Source organism: Hemicordylus capensis, chromosome 4, assembly GCF_027244095.1.
Source record: "Hemicordylus capensis ecotype Gifberg chromosome 4, rHemCap1.1.pri, whole genome shotgun sequence".
Lineage (NCBI taxonomy): Eukaryota > Metazoa > Chordata > Lepidosauria > Squamata > Cordylidae > Hemicordylus > Hemicordylus capensis.
In genome coordinates this window covers 93,590,534-93,613,283 of record NC_069660.1, presented here as the reverse complement: position 1 = coordinate 93,613,283, position 22,750 = coordinate 93,590,534, and the positions used below count along the sequence as shown (strand labels likewise).

At 42.7% G+C, this 22,750-nt stretch overlaps 1 protein-coding gene across 5 annotated transcripts in view; it reads right to left on the bottom strand.

Moving 5' to 3' along the window:
- Positions 1-22,750, bottom strand: part of OSBPL9 (oxysterol binding protein like 9) — a 139,559-nt gene that overhangs the window by 29,549 nt on the left and 87,260 nt on the right. For 3 of the 5 annotated variants that reach the window (XM_053249963.1, XM_053249964.1, XM_053249967.1), the window contains 2 exons: positions 19,122-19,160; positions 3,220-3,313 (listed from right to left, as the gene is read on the bottom strand). In XM_053249963.1, the coding sequence (XP_053105938.1) occupies positions 3,220-3,313; positions 19,122-19,160 (133 nt within the window). The remainder of the gene's footprint in view (positions 1-3,219; positions 3,314-19,121; positions 19,161-22,750) is intronic. The other 2 variants (XM_053249965.1, XM_053249966.1) reach the window with 1 other exon arrangement.

Below are 22,750 nucleotides of genomic sequence, written 5' to 3'. Positions count from 1 at the left end.
CAGCAGGCCTCCCAAGGTGAGGGTCCAAAAGTCATAATATGAAGTATCAGAAGACTGAGGAAAAGCTGGTATTTGAGGCCTGCACTTAGAATGTTTCCTAGCTTTTTTTGTCTTTTTTTGGGTCTGTTTTTGCAAGCGTTTCTGCTTACTACTCTCTTTTGTTTTTTTAGGAGAGCTGTCTGAGGATGAAGAGGCCGAGTCTGAGTAGGAGGAGGAAGACACCTCTCTTGGCCCATGGTGTTTTTTGGATGGCTTTCGAGGTTTGTGTTGTTCTGGAGAATGGTTCAGCATATCTAAGAACCAAGAGCGTCAGGCCTCAAGGGTCTCACCCAGAAAGGTGGGTGGGGCTGGGTTATGGGGCCAAATGGCTCTGGACTCACCAGACCCAGTGTAGCTGGCATGGCAGAGGGTGGCTGTCCATAGCATTCATCCCCATCCAGAATCTGCAGGGCAGGGGGGGACAGTTGTTTTTATTTATTTAATTAATTTGTTTATTAGATTTATATACCGCCCTTCTGATATGGCTCAGGGCGGTTCACAACATGAACCAATCTTTTGGATCCCCACTACTGCTGCCGAGTGGCTAGTTACCTGAACCGGAAGGTGGAGGGAGTGCCAGTGTTCCCACAGGGCCTGGAGATAGTAGATCGGGGCTGCCTGGTGACCCTACCCATTTATCTCACTCCATCAGGCATGGCGTGGAAGGAAGCCCAGTAGGAAGGGACTCCTTGCTGCTCTGTGTTTTTCCAGTCACTTGGTTGGCTGCAGCTCGAGGCTGCTTTGTAAGGGACACTCATGTCTTCTTCTGGCCCTGCAACTCCATCGAGTTTAGTACATTCTCGGCCAGCATGACAAATTTGGTGCTTTCACCTCCCTGGAAGGGGGATTTTGAGCAGTCACATTTTTGAGTGCGTGCAATGGTGGTCTGCGAAGCGGTGAAGACCTCGCTATGGGGTTCAAGCCCTTCCGGCCCCCCACAGCTCCGATGGGAATCCAATAGTCCGCAGCAGGCCACTCTTGGTGGCGTGCACCAATACACAGTGGTATTGGGGCTTACCAGACTGAGGCATGGCCGCAGCTTTTCTTCCTCTTGGGAGTAGAAAATCTAGAATGCGGCTTTTTGAAGGGTCTTTATGGAGGAGAAGGGAAAGGGAAAGAGATGAAGGAAATAATAAAAAGGGTTGTTTGTTTTTGAAGTAATGAGAAGGACTGGAATAAAAGGAGGTAAAGATAAGGCAAGCTAAAGCAGACAGGTGGAAGAACAAACAGAGGGGAAGCTAGAAGCAAGGCCAAGTCGGCTACTCTGGAGCTGTAGCAGGACAAACTAAACTGGGAGGGGCTATCCTCCCACGCATCTTAAAGGCTCTGCTTAATCAGTTTGCCCTGCCTCTGGAGCGTGCTGGGAGAATAACCCATATGAGATGTCCTCAACCAGCAGCTGAGAAATGCATTTCATACACACCTGTACAAGATAACCCTACTGCAGTCCCAGAACATGTTTGGTGGAAAACAGTATCTAAAAGTGTACAAGTTGAATTGAAGCAGCAGAATCTATTAGTGACAGGGGAGCATAGCAAGAATGGAATGGGCCTTGAGACAAAAGGTAAAGATGGGCCCTAAGTCCCCTGGAGCTCCCCACTTCTTCACTACCATCCCATAGTTTTTCTGTAGAAAAACTAAGGACGTTGTTTTGTTTTTCATCTTCTCAGAACATTCTCTTGCTCTGTTACACTCCCCATGTGCATGCACCAGTCAAAGCTTTCCATGGGAAACGGAGTCCCACACTTTGCACCCCAGAAATTAGAGGTAAACTGAACTCAATTGCTAAGGAATATGTGGGGGTGGGGGGAGCAGAGAAAAAGAGTATTATGTTTTTGCCCTGCTCTTTTTCATGGCAGGATTAAAAAAGGGACGCAAAGCTTCTTTAATGGAATATCTTTTCAGCGCTGGGGACAGTGTCAGATGTGGAGTTTGACTGGGGAGGTATACTTGTCAAAACATAACACAAATATTCTAAGGCGAGCTCAAGAGGTCAGAATTCCCATGGAGCCGGGGGGGGGGGGCAATTTTCTTTATCAATAAGAACATAAGAACAGCCCTGCTGGATCAGACCCAAGGCCTATCTAGTCCAGCATCCTGTTTCACACAGTGTCCCATCAGATGCCTTTGAGAAGCCTACAGACAAGAGGTGATTGCCTGCTGTTGCTCCCCTGAAACTGGCATTTAGAGACGTCGCCTCTGAGGCAGGAAGTGGCCTACAGCCATCAGGACTAGTAACCACTGATAAACCTGCCTTCCATAATGTGTCTAAGCCCCTTTCAAAGCCATCCAAACTAGTGGCCATCACCACATCAGATGGCAGAGAATTTCATGAATTAATTCTGTGCTGTATGAAAAAGTACTTCCTATAGTTGGTCCTAAATTTCCTGGCAGTTTCGTAGGATGACCACTGGTTCTAGTGTTGTGAGAGAGCGATAAGAATTTGTGTCCAGTCTCTACATAATTGTATAAACCTCTACTATGTCTCCCTGTAGTCATCTCTTTTCCAACTAAAAAGCCTCAGATGCTGTAGCCTTACCTCAAAAGGAAGGTGCTCCAGGCCCCTGATCATCTTGGTTGCCCTCTTCTGCACCAGTTCTACAATGTTCTTCTTAAGATATGGTGACCAGGGCTGTATATTGTTTATCATTGAAATCTGAATTTTTTATTATCAATTCCCTGCCTATTTCATCAAAGCATCACTTCATTGGTAATATACTTCTGGAGTGGGCAAACAGGTTTGGGAGGGGAGAAGAGTTTCAGGTAGCATTGTTCCATCTTCATTTCCTCCCGACTACTTAGCTAATGCTCAGTGATTTCCCTCACTGTTGAGCCTGTCAGTCAGGCAGAGGGAGGGCTGGGAAGAACCTGAGCACTAGCCAGCCAGTCAGGAGGGACACTGCCAACACGCCTTCCATTCCCCTCCTGGGCTTGTTTCACTTGAGGCTGAGATGAGTCCAGCAGCCATCAGCATGCCAGTGAGTCAAGGAATTGGGAGAGGAAGATTGGGAGAAACAAGATGTCTCCCAGTTGGCAGAGCCCCCTCCCACAGAGGCCCAGGGACATTTGTTCCCGCCCATCTTATTCAGTTATAGCTATGCCCCTAATTAGTGATAAGCATGCAATGTTCTGTTAGCTAGTAGTTTCAGACATGATTATTTCTTTTTTCAAATACTGTACCTGGAGGTAAGAGAGTTTGGGTAGGCATTGTGCAGATCACTGAAGATTCCAGCAGTGTAGGTTGATATATTGCATCAACAGGGTTAATAGTACTCTGTGACACAAACAAACAAGTTAAACTCTTTTTGAGTTACACAGTGCAGTAAGCTCTGTGCAAGAACTTTTAAAATGTTACAGCAAAGTCCTGAGAGGAAGGCAACAGTAACAGAAGTAGTGGAAAAATGATTTCCAAGCATTAGTAGTCTGCACAAAATAATGAGTACAGTCCATAGGCACAATATATTTAGTGTATACATCACTGCTTCTCTTAAAAAACAACAACCCCGGATTCCCAGAGTTAATATAGAAACACTGTATCATGACAGATGCCCAGGAGCTTGTGTTTTATTCATCTTTTGGGGAAGACGATGACCATGGTTTCAGAAATACAACTGAACAATGTTTTCTATTCATCCATCAAGCTAAGTAACTGAATACACATAGTCAGGTTGACCATTATTTTTTATCTTGAACATGGGAGGCTTTGCAAATTAGGTGACTACAAGAGATACTTTTTTATGTTTGAGTCCATTATATGTTGAGAAACAACTCTGTACCTTCTTTATACTACTTCTTGTCCACATCTTTTAGACCAGGAACTGGTCCACTTTAGGTGTGTGCACGGAACCGCAGAGCTGCGGTTCGGCACTGGGGTGGGGGGTTCCATTAAGGGCGGAGGGGGGCTTTACTTACCCCTCCCACCCTTTCCAGCTTTGGCGCCGTAAATATTAAAAAAATCCGGGCGGCAGGATCCCTCGCCGCCCGCTTCTATCTCCATGGCTCCGCGCTGCTCCTTCCTGTTTAAAAAATCGGACGGCAGGATACTTCCCTGCCGCCCCCTGCTGCCGCTGAAGCCCCCTCGAAGCTCTCTCGCCCCCTTAAATCTCGACCGGACCGAGTCCGACCGCACTCGGGCGGGCGGCAGCGAGATGTCCTTCCGCCCGCCCGCCCCCTTCCCTGCCGTCTGCGAAGTGTAGGAAGCCTTCTGCGCGCATGCGCAGAAAGCTTCCTGCACTTCGCAGAGTCAGAAAGGCTTCCTGCACTTCGCAGACGGCAGGGAAGGGGGCGGGCGGGCGGAAGGACATCTCGCTGCCGCCCGCCCGAGTGCGGTCGGACTCGGTCCGGTCGAGATTTAAGGGGGCGAGAGAGCTTCGAGGGGGCTTCAGCGGCAGCAGGGGGCGGCAGGGAAGTATCCTGCCGTCCGATTTTTTAAACAGGAAGGAGCAGCGCGGAGCCATGGAGATAGAAGCGGGCGGCGAGGGATCCTGCCGCCCGGATTTTTTTAATATTTACGGCGCCAAAGCTGGAAAGGGTGGGAGGGGTAAGTAAAGCCCCCCCGCCCTTAATGGAACCCCCCACCCTAACCCTCCCAAACCAAAACCACCCCACGTCCGGACCGGTTCGGAGGCCAGTAGAATGGCCTCCGAACCAGTCCGTGCACACTACTAGTCCACTTAATGAATCTCAGACTAAGAGAGAAGCAGCAAGGTAGGCGGCTAGAGAGCAAGTGGAGAAAGACTTGACTTGAATCCGACAGATTATGTCATAGAGCACATTTAAAGATCTGTGCTCAGGCAATACGTGCAGCAAAGAAGCAGTTCTTTTCTGCCCGTATTGCTTCTGCGAACTCGTGTCTGGCAGAGCTGTTCAGGGTTGTGAGGGGACTAGTATCTGCCTCCTCTCCCCTGAACCAGAATTTGGAGTCATCAGTTATCTGCTGTGATGTGTTTAATGAATTTTTCGCAGATAAAATCTCTCAGATTCGGGCCGACTTAGATGGAGACTCCACAATTAATTCAATGTCTGAATTGGAGGTGTCCAGCAACTCCTCTTATGTGGTTTGTCTGGATCAGTTTCAGTTGGTGACTCCTGACGATGTGGACAAGCTGCTTGGAACGGTGAGGCCTATCACTTGTTCACTTGACCTTTGTCCAACGTGGCTTGTTCTATCCAGCAGGGAGGCTGTTGTAGGAGGCCTGGTAGAAATCATAAATGCTTCACTGAAGGAAGGAAGGAAGGATGATTCCTTGACTCAAGGATGCAATCATTAGACCTCTTTTAAAGAAGCTTACATTAGATCCCTCAGAGTTGAGCAATTATAGGCCTGTCTCCAACCTCCCGTGCCTGGGCAAGGTAATTGAGAGGGTGGTGGCCTCTCAGCTCCAGGTGGTCTTGGAGGAAACTGATTATCTAGACCCATTTCAAACTGGCTTCTGGGCTGGCTATGGGGTGGAGACTGCTTTGGTCAGCTTGATGGATGATCTCCAACTGGGAATTGACAGAGGAAGTGTGACTCTGTTGGTCCTTCTGGACCTCTCGGCGGCTTTCGATACTATCAACCATAGTATCCTTCTGGAACGTCTGCGAGTGTTGGAGGTGGGAGGCACTGTTTTACAGTGGTTCCACTCCTACCTCTCGGACAGATTTCAGATGGTGTCGATTGGAGATTGTTGCTTTTCAAAATCTGAGCTTATGTATGGTGTCCCTCAAGGCTCCATACTCTCTCCAATGCTTTTCAACATCTAACATGAAACCGCTGGGAGAGATCATCAGGTTATTTGGAGCAGGATGTTATCAGTATGCTGATGACACCCAGATCTATTTCTCCATGTCAACTTCTTCAGGAGACGGTATATCTTCCCTGACCTGGAGGCAGTAATAGGCTGGATGAGGGAGAATAAACTGAAGCTGAATCCAGATAAGATGGAGGTACTTATTGTGTGGGGTGAGAACTCCAGAGACTATTTTGACCTACCTGTTCTATATGGGGTCACACTTCCCCAAAAGGAACAGGTCCACAGTCTGGGAGTACTTCTGGATCCACACCTCTCCCTGGTTGCTCAGGTTGAGGTGGTGGCCAGGGGTGCTTTCTATCAGCTTTGGCTGACACATCCACTGCGTCCATTTCTCAAGATCAATAACCTCAAAACAGCGGTACATTTGTTGGTAACCTCCAGACTGGACTTCTGTAATGCACTCTACGTGGGGCTGCCTTTGTACGTAGTCCGGAAACTTCAGTTGGTTCAGAATGTGGCAGCCAGGTTGGTCTCCGGGTCATCTCGGAGAGACCACATTACTCCCTTGCTGAGAGAGCTACACTGGCTACCAATTGGTTTTGGGGCAGAATACAAATTGCTAGTTATCACTTATAAAGCCCTAAACGGCTTAGGCCCTGCGTATTTAATAGAACGCCTTCTTTGTTATGTGCCCCACCGCCCACTGAGGTCACTTGAGGAGGTCCGTCTCCAGTTACCTCCAGCTCGTCTGGTGGCCACACTGAGACGGGCCTTCTCAATTGCTGCCCCAAGATTGTGGAATGCACTCCCTGCTGAGACGCGATCCTCCCCATCCCTGACTATTTTTAAAAAAAACATCTGAAGACCCACATCTTCATCCAAGCTTTTTCAGCTTTTTAAATGTGTAGTTTTAATTTTATACTGTTTTAATTTTATACTGTTTTTAAGTTGTAAAACTGTTTTAACCTTTTATATTTGTTTTAATTGTTTTTATGTTATTGTTAACCGCCCAGAGACAAAAGTTTGGGCAGTATACAAGTTAAATAAATAAGTAAAATAAATAAATACCTCCTTAAAGAGCTCTTTAAGACCATCACATCTGCCAAATCTTGATGCAGAATTAAGTCTGACTACTTAGGGCAGGGCATCCGTCTTTGCTGCTTTAATGGGGGGAAAATCTTACCATGATTTCAAATATTGATGGAACTAGAAATTCCAAGTGTGTGGCGAGGAAATAAGGTGTGAATAAAGACCTCAAAAAGTGCACAGATGTTTTATTGGCCTGATGCATTTCAATCTATTGACTCTCCCTCAACTATCAACACCAGATTTGTAGTTTATCAACAACTCAATAATGAAACTGATAGTTTACAAAGAGATGGACAGTATCCATAATTCAAGTACTTAAAATATGCATTTTCAATACATTTGGTTTTTTTTAATCTAATATTTTTCAGGAAAGTATGCTCTAAGATACATTTGCTGGCATTTTGTATTTTAAGATTTAAAATACATTTTAAACTAAAAAATACATTTTGTATTTTTTAAATACATTGCTGAAACCAAAATACATTTCAGCCAATCACTGCTTTGCTTTCTTGCTTCAGGAGCTGCCTTTTATTGCAAGCAGGCAGCCCATTGGATTCCAAGCATCCTCTTATGTATGCTCTGTTCCTCCCTCTCTGCCCCCTGAAGTTTGAATAGCTTTACTCTGCTGCTGATTGGTCAGCCAATAAAGTTTGAAAATCAAGGGCGGGGAGAGAGAGAGAGAGAGAGACTGTCCCTGTGAGTAAAATTGGAAATGAGGGGTGAGGGCTGCACGGGAGACCATGGGGGCGGGGGCAAGAGGGAGCAGCTCCACCCGGATTTTGGATGCAAGGAAACTCCCTACCTTATAGCTCGCTTGCTTTAAGGTTTATCTGCCCCCTAGCTGCAACAAGAAACCTGACCTGACTTGAAGAGGCTGAAATACTTCTGGTCCAGTCTCTGTAAATTTGCACCTTGCCCAAGGCTTAAGCAGACTGTTTTGCAGAGTAGTTTACAAACCTCTCCCTCTCTGTACCCTATTGTTTACTGTGGCTGACTAATCGTAGGGCATTTCTGTTGCTTTCCTCTCTGAAACAATGCATCAGCATACTCTGAAATTTACTTTAGAGAGCTTTGTGTTGAGATTGCTGAAGGCAGTGTTCCCTCTAAGGCATGCACACGTGCCTGCGCTCACAAGTTTTTTGATATCTGCTCAGTTAATTTTAGATCCTGCTCAGGTTGAATCAGGAAGGCCCCACTCTGAATGCATGTGTGCACACACCACCTTGATACTCCCACCCAGAACAAATCTCATTCTGCACACAGATGAAAAAAATGAGATATAATTTCTATAATTTTTCTATAATTATAAATTATAATTTATATAACAATATAAATTATTATTATAATTATAAAAAATTATTATTTATATAATAATATATAATTATAATATAATTATAACTGGCTGAAGGGCATGCAGATTGCTTAGCTGGCTTTCTAGGTTACTTGGCTCTGGTGGGAGTGGAACATATTGAGGTGATTCTCATAATCACCAAGAGTGGGCAGGGAGGGTGCGGGGTGGGTGGGAAGCTGCTTTTATCTCAGCTCCCCCACCCCCACCGATGTCCAAGCCCTGGATCTTCAACATGCCCTCCACGTGCTCCTCAGGGGAGCAGAGAATGATATACAGCTATAATTTGTTGTTTAAACACTCATTGAGTGTTTAAAAAGTTAGAAATGTTCCAGTTTTTCCAGGACAAATCCAAGGTCATTAGTACATTGTATGGGTATCCTGTTGGCTGATGGCTATTTTTAAAAGATATAATACAAGTCTAACATCAAGTGGTCCTGCAGAACAGTTATGTTCCTTTGCCAGGATGATTCACAGCACCAGAAGGCACAACTTGAGTGATTTAATCTTTGAACAACTTGTATTGCTTAAAGTTGGGATAAATAACCAACATCTCAAAATTGTTTTTTCCCCAGGGATTGTATTTTGCATTTTAAGATCTATTTTAAATACTATTTTGTATTTTTATTTGTTGTTTACCAAGTATTTTGTATCTAAAATACTTTTTACAAATATTTTGCCCCTCTATGTGTGTTTGCAAGGTGTAATCTTTGCTGTTAATTTATATCATTGGTAGTTAAAAATTAATTTCATTGCAATTCGTGTTAAAATTTTATTGTCCTATTTTACAGGTTATGTTAGAAATTCAGTATTTATGTTCCTTTCCATATGAGTTTTTATATCACTTTCATTGCTGAAACACTGTACACCTTTGAGGTCTCCTCTTTACATCCTTCCACTTGGCATCTTCCTTTCTTCGAGGCATAAGATGTTCATACATGCTCTGCACTTTAACTGAGAATTTGACGTGCAATATGCCTAGTTCTCATAACCTCAAACTGACAGAAATTCTGGGGCAATCAGGCATATTTATGATGTACACCTGAAACACGTTATCTCATACATCGAAAGGCATGCAATACTTTATCATATACACATTATTAAGTTGTCAGTTTTACCCTCTGAATGAATCCTCAAGGGTTTCTCCTTTTATTAAAATAGCTTCAAACTTTTCCAGCAGAATTCTAAATGTATGGGTCCCAAGTTCAATAAAACTGACATACTTTTAAGTACTTTTGAAAGGCCGTTATGAAAACACTCCTGCCATTTGTAGAACACAAAAGGCCAGAGCTGACAGACAGCCATCTGAACATCTGGCAAACTCAAATCCATTCAATAAGATTCATTTATAACTCAGAAGATTAAACGCAGGTAGGCTGGTTTAAGCATGCATTTCAAGTGCAATAAGACAGCAATGTAACAGAAAAATGCAAGTCGTTGAAGATATGCAAGGAAAGAAAAGGTAATTAAGTGTAGAACAAGCAGATAGTTTTCTGCACTTGTTTTACAAGGATTGTTAAGAAAATAAATGCAGAGTAGTTAAGATCTTGGTAAATATCTCAGGGGGTGGAAACCTTTTCTGGCAAGCAAACAAGCAAAGATAGCTTAGTTCCTTTTACTTAAGGATGGTAACAAGAAGTACAGAAGTACTTTCCTGTGGGAGGAGGAAGAACTAAATATTGAACTACTTATTTCTAAGTGGCTGATTGATTAAGTGCCGTCAAGTCGGTGTCGACTCTTAGCGACCACACAGATTCTCTCCGGGATGATCTGTCTTCAACTTGGCCTTTAAGTAGCTAGCACTTAAAAATTGGAAAGACCAAACTATAATGAAGTTCATTATTACCAATGAAGGGGAAAACTAGCATATCTACTATTAATAATATTAAAATCAAATCTGAAATATTCTGAGTGTGTTTAGAAAGTATTTGAACACAATCTAATATGTCAAGGACTGTTCTGTATCCATTACCTTCACATGCCAGTATTTTCTTTTCCTATTCCCCACTTTGTTCCATAAAGCACTATTCTCTGAACAATGAGAATAGTGCCTTGCATTACAACGTCAAAATATGTGATATTAAGATGTAAGCATGCAATGAGTTTATGTAACACACAACAGTTGACAAAACAAGTGTACCAGTTAACCGACAAGACGCTAGGTGCAATTACAGTATAGCATTACTAATGACTGCTAATATTGTCAGATTTATGAGACTTAATTTCTCCGTAACAGAGGTGAACCTGATTATTTAATCTCCTATTGTAATAAATGCCACCCCTGGTTAACCACACCTGGTTAGCTGGGTGCCTGGGAAACTTGAACAGAAAGGAGCAAAGACCTGGGACGAAGTATTGGGAAGTTCTGCCCAAGGAAACCCTCAACCCTTGTTCCAATCAGAACATAATGTCAAACTCTTTATTACTCAGTCAACAAAACTATTTGACATTTCAAAGCCTTGTTTTCTTCCAACTGCAGTCTGACAAAACTTGATGAGAGTTTTATGAAAATGTGCCAGACTCCAGATTCCATTTTCAAAGGCATCTAAACTTCTAATCTCATCTATTTCATACAGAAAACGTAAGTGTATACTACTATGGATATTTATACACCACTGTTCAACCAAAGTTCTCAAAGCCATTTAAAAATACATAAATAAGATGGTCCCATGTCCCTAAAGGTTTCACAATCGAAAGAGAAACATAAGGAAGATACCAGCAACAGCTATTGGAGGGATACTGTGCTGGGGTTGGAGAGGACTACTTGTTTCCTCCCTGCTAAGTTATAAGAGAACCACCACTTTAAAAGGTGTCTCTTTGCTCAGCAGGGATATACACCACAGGAGTTGCACACAGATGTTGGAAGACTCTAGGCTAGTCTACAATATTGTTTATTAGAACCTCGAGATCTACCAACTAGAAGAAAATCCAAAATGGTGGCACAGGGGGCAAAGTCATTTACTGAATCCCAGAGTCACATACTGGGATGACTTACACAAGTGAGTACAAATCTGAGTTTCTATCTAGAAGAAATTCAACCATGACCCCTCCCTTGAATTGCTAGCAAGCAGGACAAAGACCAGATCAAAAAGCTACATTAAAACTCTTATTTTGTGTCTGACAGAGGGCAAGATATAAGCCCAAGAGCGGCCACGGAATCCATGGCAGAGGATTTTTCTTAAATTGCCAATTTGAAACAACAAGCTATGCCAGCATTCTTTAAGTCCCATTTTAAAGCTAGGGGATACCGAGGCTCAGAGATACCGAACTTGCCCAGGCAAGTAATTATGTGCATGACTGCATAAGAGCACATTCTCAGCCCTGACACTCGAGTAAGAAAAGCAGACTACCAACCCAATTTTTCACATAATCACTCAGTTGCTTATGCACATGATTGCAGCCTATATCTCCACAAACACTTAAGCTGCTTTTCCACGCTTATACTCCACTTGAGTGTGGAGTATAACACTTGTTTTCTGAGTTCCTCCAAACGATTCCCTGCAACTCTCCCGCCCCCTTTTGTCATAGGCAACACACTTAGAATGGTGCATTGGTCACTTACCGTGAAGGCATCTTCTTGCTACTGGACTTGAGCACATCTCTGTGTGGGTTCTCACGTGCTCTCAGGCAGGACTATCTAAAGCTAGAAGCCTTAAGAGCCTGGGGAGGATAACCCAGCCCATTTCTTTTAGGCCAAGAATGAGGACAGACAGGATTAAAATAAAAGAAAAAACCATGATAGAACAGAAAATGTAAGTAACTTCAAAAGAAGTGACAATAGCAAGGAATGAGGACATTCCTAGAAGCAGGCAAGGGTGTCCGCTGGGTGGGCCGAGATGTCCTCAAGTCCAGAAGCAAGAAGGTAAGTGACCAATGCTCCATTCTCTGCTGCTTGGCTTGAGGACATCTCTGTCTGTGACATACAAAGTCCTGCCCAAATGTACTCTGTGAGGGAGTGGCCGAAGTGTAGCACCATCCTGCCTAACGCCACTTGAGAAGAGGTGTACGAGTTCATCTTGTAATTCTGGGTGAAGGTAACTGCTCTGCGGATTTCATTTACTAACACATACGTGGAGAACGCTGCTGATGTCTCTGCTGCCAATGCGATGCAGACCTTGATTCCTCTAGCAATGGTGAGAAAGACATCTGCTTATCCACAAACACAGGGGGGAGGGGAAAAACAGGGTCTCCGTGGTCCTGAAAGTTGTGGTATACTTGATGTCTGTCTTGAGACACCTGCGTACATCTGATCTGTGCCACAGTTTCTCAGAAGGATGAACTGGACTTGTTCAGAATGTTCGGAAACCCTTCATGCTGAAGTCATGGCCACCAAGAAGACCAACTTGAATGATAGAATTCTGTGTGGTACAGAGTGGATTGGCTCCAAGGGAGGTGAATGTAGGGCCAGGAGAACGGTGTGCAGATTCCATGTAGGAAAATGGTGAACTGTGGGAGAGGACAACAGGGTTGCCCCCCTGAGGAAATGACAAAGGTGTGGATGAGTTCTTATATTCCTAATAGGCATTCCGGACATGAGGCTCACCAGAGATGCTGCCTGGTGCTTCAGTGTATTGGGCTTCAGCCCTTTGTCTAGTCCTTTTGCAGGAATTGAAGCAAATGTTTCATGAAAGCAGTACCGCGTGGAATAGAGTGACAAGTGGACCAACTCAGGAATGTCCTCCAAGTATATAAATAGATCCTGTTCGTGGAAGCGCACTTGAAAGCCAAAAAAGTGTTAAGCTTTCGGGTTGAGTAGCCATGTTGCTTCAGCATTTCTAGGTGGTTAGCTTTAACCAACCTGGATTGTGGCCTTACTGTAGGAGGTCCAGTGTCACTAGAAGTGCCCAGGGTCCCATTACTGCCAAGTTGAGGAGTTCTGCAAACCAAGGCCTCTGTGGCCAAACTGGGGTGATGAGGATGACTTGGGCCCGGACCAGGCAAATTTTTCTGAGGACCTGGCTGAGCAGAGGTGTCAGGGGAAAGGCATATAGAAGTACTGGGGGCCATCAGTGCGTCCATTGCTTCAGCTGTGTTGCACTGGAAGATTGTAAAGAAGTTGTGCATTTTGGGGAATTGCAAACAGTCCCACTAATGGAGTTCTGAAGCATTCCATGTCCTGGAGAAGCATTCTATGACCTGGTCGGTTTGAGTGACCATCTCCCCAGCAATAGTTCTTTGCAACTCAGCCAATCTGCAATCGAGTTGAGGTCCCCCTTCATGTGATGTGCCATGATCAATACCAGGTGTGTTTCCACCCAGTGTTTGAGAAGCATGACTTCCATCTGAAGGGATGTCAACTTGGTGCCTCCTTGGAGGTTTACATGTGCCTTTGCTGTGGTGTCGTCTGTTCCTGCTAATATGTGCTGGCGAGATAGCCAGATTGTGGAAGGCTAGCAATGCTAGGTGAATTGCACAGAGCTTCAGCCAATTTATGCTGTGGGCTTGTTCTGCAGATGACAGAGTACTGTCTGCCCTGTACAGACAGGTGAAGGAAGTGGGCTACCCACCACAGGTTGCTTGCATCTGTGGTTACTATGACTTGAGATGGATCCAGAAAATCCTTGCCCTGTAGTAAGTGTTGCAGGGAGGTCCACCAGCAGATGGAGATGAATAAAGGTCTCGGAACCTGTACCACTTTGCTGAGTTTCTTGGCAATGGTCATCTGATGAGGGAGCAGGAACCATTTTAGGGGAAGTAGATGGAATCTGGCCCATGGAACTGAGTCTAGAGCCACAACAATCAGTCCCAGGAGATTGGCTAGGGAATGCAGAGGTACCTTCTTGGAGAACACCAAGGTGGATGCCTCCCTCTGTGACTGTAGGCAGTCGTAAGAGCAGGTTGCTTACCTGTAACAGAGGATCTGGTAGTGGTTCTAGACATTCATAACAGTGGGTTTCTGCGTCTGTGCACACCAGCTTTGGTTGGAATTCTTCAGCTCCTCGCAACACCTATAACTGCCGTATGCATGTGACTGCAGTACCCTCTAGCAGCGGTTAGGTGTCCTCTTACTATGGAGGTCAGAAAGAAACTGAGTAAGAGGACATCTAACCGCCGCTAGAGGGTACTGCAGTCATGTGCATACGGCGGTTATAGGCGTCGCGAGGAGCTGAAGAATTCCAACTGAAGCTGGTCTGCGCAGGCACAGAAACCCACTGTTATGGATGTCTGGAACCACTATCCAGATGGGAGAAAATGTTTGTCTGCTAGGATGTCCACCAACACACTGAGATGTAGAATTTGATTGGATGACCAACCAATCATGGCTTTTCTTCTCACTGACTAAGAAGCCATGGTTGTTCAGAACCTGCAGTGTTGCCTGTAGGCCCTCCTGGGCAGAATGAAAAGATTGAGATTTCAGCAGTAGATCATCCAGACATGTGAAGATGCATATGCCCTTGAGATGCAGGTGTGAGACAACTGGTTGCAGGATCTTGGTAAATACTTAGGATGCGGACAGGCCAAAGGAGAGAACCCTGTACTGGTAATGCACCCTGGCATATTTGAAGTGTACAAGGTGCTGGTTGGGTGTATTGGAATGTGGCCATGGCCTTTTCGAACCCGCAGTGACCGAATAAGTGGTGGCATTTCGGGACATATTTGTCTCCACCTAAGCCAAGCTGCCAGTAGCTACTGAGGTGGTGGCATTCCGGGTTAATCTGGGCTGTTGAGGAGGAGGAGTTGAGACAGAGGCCTGGCCCACCCCCCCGGAGCGCTCTCCCTCCTTCTGTGCCGTTTTCCAGCGGGTCTTGCAGTCCAAAGGCAGGAGACCTGACGAGTTCTCCAGGGCTGTGTCCTTGCTGTCAGCTGGGAGTCTCAATGAGCAGTGTGTCTGCCAGAGGCAATCCTGTCCGAACCGGGGCAAGGGATTAGAAAGGTTTTTCCCTTTCAGGAACAGGCTGTTGCAGATTCTCCTTGAGTGCTCCATGGCAGGAGAGAAAAATAAAGGAGAGGAGGGATAGGAAAGTGGGCAGCATTTTTAAAAAGTTCACCAAAAGGAGAAGGTGAAGGAAAAAAACATAAGGAAGAATGAAAAAAAATAAGCTGCATGAAAGGCAAATAAAAAGAAAGGTAATTGAGAGAAGCGTGGAAGTCTGCCTGGAGCAAAAATGCAGGATTAAAAGAATTGGGCAGCGTTATCTCCTCAGGCTCTTAAGGCTTCTAGCTAATTTACACAGTCCTGCCTCAGAGCACATGGGAAGGATAACCCACACAGAGATGTCCTAAATCCCAGCAGCAGAGAATTAAGGTATGGGATGCCTCTGAAGACATGTTCAGCTCAAGAATTTGTTTTCAATACCAGAGCAAAAATGCCCCTTTCAACCAATTAAGATAAGGAAAAAAGAAGTTGCAGAAGTTTGTAGACAGGGTGCTATCTAGCAGGGGCTGGGGAGGAAGAGACTAGGCCTGCAAAAAGGCTTCTTCACTGATTCCAGGAGGAAAATATTCAGGGGTAGGTGAGCAAAAGAGATTGAGGGAGGAAAAAGTGAAGTTAACAACAAAAAATATTTATATACCGCTTTTCAACCAAAGTTTCCAAAGCGGTTACATAGAGAAATAATAAAAAAATAAGATGGATTCCTGTCCCCAATGGGCTCACAATCTAAAAGAAATGTAAGACAGACACCAGCAATAGACACTGGAGGTGCTGTCATGGGGGTGGATACAGCCAGTTACTCTCACCCTGCTAAATAAAGAGAATCACCACATTAAAAAGGTGCCTCTTTGCCCAGTTAGCAGAGGTAAATATATCTTAAATTACATACACCTTGATAATCTGCATGAGTTCATACAGTTTATCCCAAGGTGGCCTGGTGTATCTTAAGCCATTTAATAATAAACTAGTTTGATATATTGCACAAGCAAATGTTTTGCTACAAAATCATTGAGTTGATGGTTCACATCAGTCATGTGTTTAAAAAAGGTGTTAAATATTATACATATATAATAAAAAATGTAACCATTAATAACTGTCAGAAAAATAGTACTATATCTAACCCACAGATACAAAGATCAAGCTGCTATGGATTTCAAGTCATCTGAGCTCTGACTTCACAGCAGCACTCTTACCATATCGACCATAACACACCTCCTGGAGCTCCTTCTCCCGAGAGCAGACTCTAGGTAAACTAAATTAATTTGAGGCATTTCATTTTAATGTTGAAGGAATATCTTGATGTTAATATGCTCCTCTCTCTATCCTGGCAGAGGTGGCAATAGAAAGGATGGTACTGCACTCAGCTGGGGAAAGGAGAAACACCACACAAGCACATTGTGCTTGTATCACATGAGTATCAGCAACCCAGTCTTCCAGGGAAATGAGCACACTACCTAAGTGAAGGAGCCTCGCCCTTATAGAATAGTTAGTTGTAGTTTGCACAGTTTCAGCTTTTGTTATACAACACAATTTTTAAAACTTTTGAGACTACCTCAGATATCACAATGAAGCAAATCTATCACAATGACTAAAGAAGATAATGACTTTATTCTAAGGGCTTTTCCGTAGGACCATTTTCTAGAAGGGTTTTCTTTACCAAGCTGCTACAGTAGCACTGCCCTCAGGTATGTCTACTGCAAGACATCTTTCACCTTCATGTCCACACATCCTTGATTCAAAGAAGAAAAACATAGAAACTTAACTGTGCAACAACAGCTCTCCAGCATCTTTCCTGATCTACTACTGACAACTAACTTGTATCAGCTTATAACTTTGTGTGTTTGTGGAGCCATATGGTTCCACAACAGAAACTAGTCTTAGTTGTAAAGACAAGCTCCAGAGTGCTTTGAATAGGAAGCCTAGTTAAGAAACACTATTACTATGAACTGTTATTTGAGCAGTATTGATGTTGTATTATAAATAAAAAAGTACTAGCTATACTGGCTTTCGTTTTAAGTTTTCACTCCAATAGTTATGTATGCAAAGAAAGACTGCTTAACATTCAGACTCCTGTTGATTTGCAAGATGCACAAATATTGGAAAAATTGCACATTACACATTGCAAACCAAAGAGCAAACAGGCAAATATAAAACATATGCTGTATACAAATGTGTTTGCTTGGAAGCTGGTAGGAGTCCAATACCATTTATACTGGAAATTCCAAAAGGTAAGCTTTATTAAGCTCACAACCTCCTTTACCATGCTTATAAGAACAGCCCTGCTAGATCAGGCCAAAGGACCATCTAGCCCAGCATTCTGTTTCATGCACTGGCCAACCAGGTACATCAGAGAAGCCCTCAAGCGAGGGAAAGAGAGCAACTGCCCCCTTCTGTTGAAGTTCCTTAGCAGCTAGTGTTCAGGGACTTGCCCTCTCTGATTCTGATGAAAATATTCATTTATCCAGGCTAGCAGCCATTGATAGGCCTATCCTCCATAAATCTGTCTAATCCTTTTTGTAAACCATCTAGGTTGGTGACATCACCATATCCAGAGGCAGCCAATTGCATAGTTTATCATGGGAATTTTGACTATCAAGTTTTTTACCCACAGATCCCCTGCACCAAAACCATTGTAACTGCTTGGCAAACTGCCAGTATCCTTCAAAAAACAAAAGGAGTGCCAAGTATTTCAAAGTATTCTGAATATTAATTACAAAATTTGACAGGGTTCAAGCATCAGAGCCAAGATTAAACCCAAATGTGCCATCTCTCAACTGCAGGGACACTCTCTCCCTCCCCTGCCCAACAGTTTGTCAGGAAAAAAATCTGTTTCTGTGATTAGAAATGGGTCACAGTATCTGTCATGATGACTGAACTGTCAAAACTAATGCTGACTTTTTTCTAACCACAATCAGAAGCAGAGTTCTTCTGACTTGCCCAATAAGTAAAAGCGCTCCTGAAACTGAGAACTGCATGTCAAGACTTAATCTTGACTCAATATTACAGTTGAAGCAGCCCTAGGTATAGACAGCTTATTTTCAAAATGCTTTTCAAACTTGCTTCAAAAGCCCAGTCCAGTAACAGAATAATGTATACACACTCACTTTGGACGCAACTAAATACACATAAACCCATGCAGTTAAGAGACAATTCAAATTAATCAAATTATTATTAATAATAATAGTTCACCAGCCCTGTAGAGCCATCAAGTACTACTAATTTATAGGCCAAAATTATGATTTCCCCCCCCAATACTGTATTATGTTTGACACTGTGAAAGTAAATTACTTTATATTCACACTCTTGACATTCACTCTTGTAATTCATTTGTCTGCACTGCATTTGCTTGGCTATCATGGATACCAGTTCTAAACTCTATGACATTCTGAGGAGTTAAGAGGCTTTTGTAAGTTTGAACAATGTGGAGAAAGGGCTGGATACAATGTGCCTACCTAGAACATGGGATAAAAGAAACAAGACACCCTTTTTAAAAAAACACCCACCAAAACTAAGATCCACTGCAGTTTAAGTAAATATTAACACAGAAGTATCCCAAATTAAATGCACATGCAAGAGAGAAAGATAAATAAGGCAAAAGTACACAAAAGGAAGAAAGAAAGAGAAGCTACCTTAAATACATACAATAAAGCAAACTGAGAACTTTTTATCCTGTATTTCAGGAGAAATACAGAGTTCTGTCATTCCAAGAGCAAGTGAAATTTAGATACCACCATATTCAACTCCATGATCAGTTATCATCCCAATTTCTTTCCATTCATAAGGATGGCTTTAATTTTGCTTAATATAAGCAACATCAGTATAGAGAAAGCTGAAATTTAATATTTTTAACATGGTGGTGTTGATTGATTTGAGCAGCTTTAGAAAAACGTATTCAAAGATAGAAACTTCAAGATGTGACTAAGAGAAAGAAAAGTGTCAAAAATGAGTGGCAGTTCAAGTCCCTGTGTTCACATGACTGCAGCTTTAATCTTCTGCAGAAATAAAAGGAGATAAAATATTAGATTTTTAAACTTACTATCATTCCATCTGCGTGCTTCTCCTCATTACTTTGGTCCTTAAGGAAAAATGTTAAAAATATTAACATATCAATTGTTTATTATATATGTTATTTGTGTTTTAATGAGAATTGCACACATTTATTTTAGGAAGATATTTACAAGTTCTCAAAGTGTGATATGCTCCAAAGGAAGAGAAACCAAAAGCCATTTGAAACCTCATTCCTTATATGCCACTGTCACAGTCTTAAATCAATTTGCTATATCATACTTTCATTCAAGTATTATTGAAAATAAATGTGCACACACGTGTGTGTGTTTACACAGCTGTAAATTCTTACACCGTTGCAAGGAAAAATATCCTGACTGCTCCAAATATCTGTAATTTCTGGATCTGGAGATTGACAAACCAAAGCATTGCCTTCAGGTCAACTACTGAGATATAAATGTTTAGAACCGCATTGCGGTGTAGCTGTAAGGAGTGATAAAATTAAATGATTATGTAATTGGCCAGGTGGCATTTTCATCCAACCTATTTTTTAAAAAAACTTATTCAGGTGGGTAGATGGGATACTACCATACTTATCTGAACAGAAGACAACCCCCTTAAAAGATGTGTGTTATATACAGGTTATGCAGTTTATCCAAAAGGAAGAGGACACATAATTTAAGACGACCCCTCAAATTCTAACATCAAAAACTCAGGAAAAATGTAGTCTTAGATTCAGATAAATACAGGAGAACCTTGTTACTCATAGGGGTTCAAAATTTAATAAAAGAGATTATGGTTTCTTAAGTCAGTGAACATGGATGCCTCAATGAATTTCCATACAGCCTATAGACTCATTTTGTTGTTTAACTTTGCTCAGTTACCCCTGCTGACTGAGCAAAAAGAAAACTTTTAAAATGGTGATTCTCTTATTTTATCAGAGTGAGAGCAACTGACCCTATCTAACCCCAGCACAGCATCTCTCTGGTGACTATTGCTGGTGTCTGGTTTCTTTCTAGATTGTGAGCCCTTTGGAGACGGGACTATTTTATTTGTGTATTTATATTTCTATGTAAACTGCTTTGAGAACTTTGGTTGAATAGTGGTATATAAATATCTGTAGTAGTAGTCGTAACTACTACTACATAGAGAATGTTCCCTTCAATACCAAAATTATATATGTATTCATTTTTTTCATGTTAAATAGCAAGAAATTGAAAATATTTTTTAAAAATGAAAGCTGCATTGCATTGTTCATGAAGATTACCAAGCTTTTCATTAGAAGGGAAATCAATTTTGAAGATATGAGTTATTAGGATTGGCAGAATTCAGTAATGAGGGGAGATTCCTTCAGATGTTTGCTTGGAGGAGTGGGATCTGTATCCCTGCTTCCTATCACAACATTTTTGAGAACAACTTGGAGACCCAACTTTAAGTAACAAAACCTTCCTCATTTTGGTAGGGGTGTGCACGGAACTGCACAGCTGCGGTCCGGCACTGTGGGGTGGGTTCCTTTAAGGGCGGGGAGGGTTTACTTACCCCTCCCGCCACTTGTCCCCCTCCAGCGCTCGCATTTCTTATAATAATTGGGGCGGCAGGATACCTCCCTGCTGCCCCTTGTCCCGCTGCAATGCAAAAGGCTCCGGCAAGCCTTTTGCGCACACGCACGTCGCGCGCGAGCTTCACGTCTCCCTGGCCCCACACACACACTCCCCAAATTATTGATGACAATATACTAGTGAAATAGTATACTGCTTAAACATATTATATGGTGTAGATATAAGATTACTAGTAAATCAAAACTGATTTGCCTGTTCAATCAAGTAAAGAGGATGCACATGATTATACAACCATTCACCACATTACATAAGAATCAGAAGTATACACAGGTAACAAATGGGTCACATGTATATTAGATGTAAACTGCTTCTGTCTATTGATGTTCTCTGTTGGATGCTTTTGGGTGACAGACAATACAACTGACCAGGCAGGCACCACAGCAGCAGATCAAAGTGCCCATCCACTCTCTTCTTTTAGCCAACTGCCATCCTTATTACAAGAAATGTTATTCTATAAAATAGTCCTATCATAATTATTGTTTTAATCATGTATCAACACATGAGCTTACAGCATGGGCTAGTTCAGATGCAATACAGAGCTTTCCATGACATCCCCTGGCCTCGGAAGTACACACTCCCCGCTTCCTTTCATTTGTGAAGGCTGAATGAAGTCAGAACTGGAAGTGGAATTCTAACAGCCAGGATCACTCATTACATCTGAACTCAAGTAATTCAGTTTATTCCAGCCAGTTTCAAAATAAACCAGGATCTGAAGCTGAACTACAATCCCCAGCTTCAGATCCTGGTTTATTCTTAAATCAAAGCTAGTATAAGCCAGGATTGCTTGGGTTCAGATGTAATGAGAGACTCTGGTTGGTTCTAAGCCAGAAATACAATTCTGACCCATACACATTTTATGTATTCATATACCGCCCCAAACTCGCATATCCAGGTAGTTTACACAGTAATAAAAATTTAACACAATTGAAAAATCAATTTAAAAGCTTGATTGAAAAGGTGTGTCTTAAAAATCTTTTCTAAAAAGGTTATCTGAAATAGCAAGTCAGGGAACATATTCCAGAGCTTTGGGGCAGCTACCGAGAAGGCCTGTCTCTCAGAAATCAGATGAGCCAGTGGAAACCGTAAACTGATCTCAGATGATCTCAGTAGGCAATGTGGCTCATAACAAATTAGGTGTTCTTTTAAGTATCAGGGCACAAACTGATTAAGGCTTTATAGGCAATAATCAATAATACTTCATAATTTGCCCAGGACCATATTGGCAGCCAGTCTAATTCTTTTAATATAGTCGTAATATGGTATCTTCAGGATGCTCCAGAGACCAACCTGGCTGCTGCATTTTTGTGCCAACTGTAGTTTCCATACTATGTATAGAGACAGTCCTACAAGGCTTTGTTCCCTAGCCATAGGAGCACAGACTCCCCTGCACCTCAAAGGTGGCCCACTGTCTCTCCCAGATCTGTCTTCCAAGACTCTGCTAAGGATTAGAGAGAAAGGATACTAGAGGCAACTGTGGGCAGTCAGCACTACACAGAGTAGGTTTACCATTTTGGTACACAAGACTACCACAAGATGTGAAACAATGGCAGGGCATTTTCTAAGATTTAATCTCCAGACCATGAATGCAGGAACACTCATTAAATGCCCTTTTAACAAACAAGACAAAAATACCTCTAAACTTCCAAGCCCAGCATCACTTGTATTCCTGTTGCATTCTCCTGTCACTCCATTACTTTTACTTTTATTTTTAAGCTTTGCAGACATACTCCCTTTTCAAATGTTGAGGGGTGCGTGAACAAACACATGCATACACCCCTACCTTCCAATCCTTAAAAAAAAAAGAAGCATTCCCCCCCCCCAACTGCACGACAGGCTCTTTTCCCCCAGCCTGGCAATCCATTAAGTAGAAATTCTGCAGCTATCTTCAGAGGAACTTGTGACAACACTGAACAATGGTACAAATAACTAAGGGCTTGCCTTTTTTTATCATGTATAAAATTTTATCATCCCTCTTACGATACGATTTAAAATGTATAGTGAAGGTTAGTGGGGTTTTTTACTTATGACATTGCAACAACTT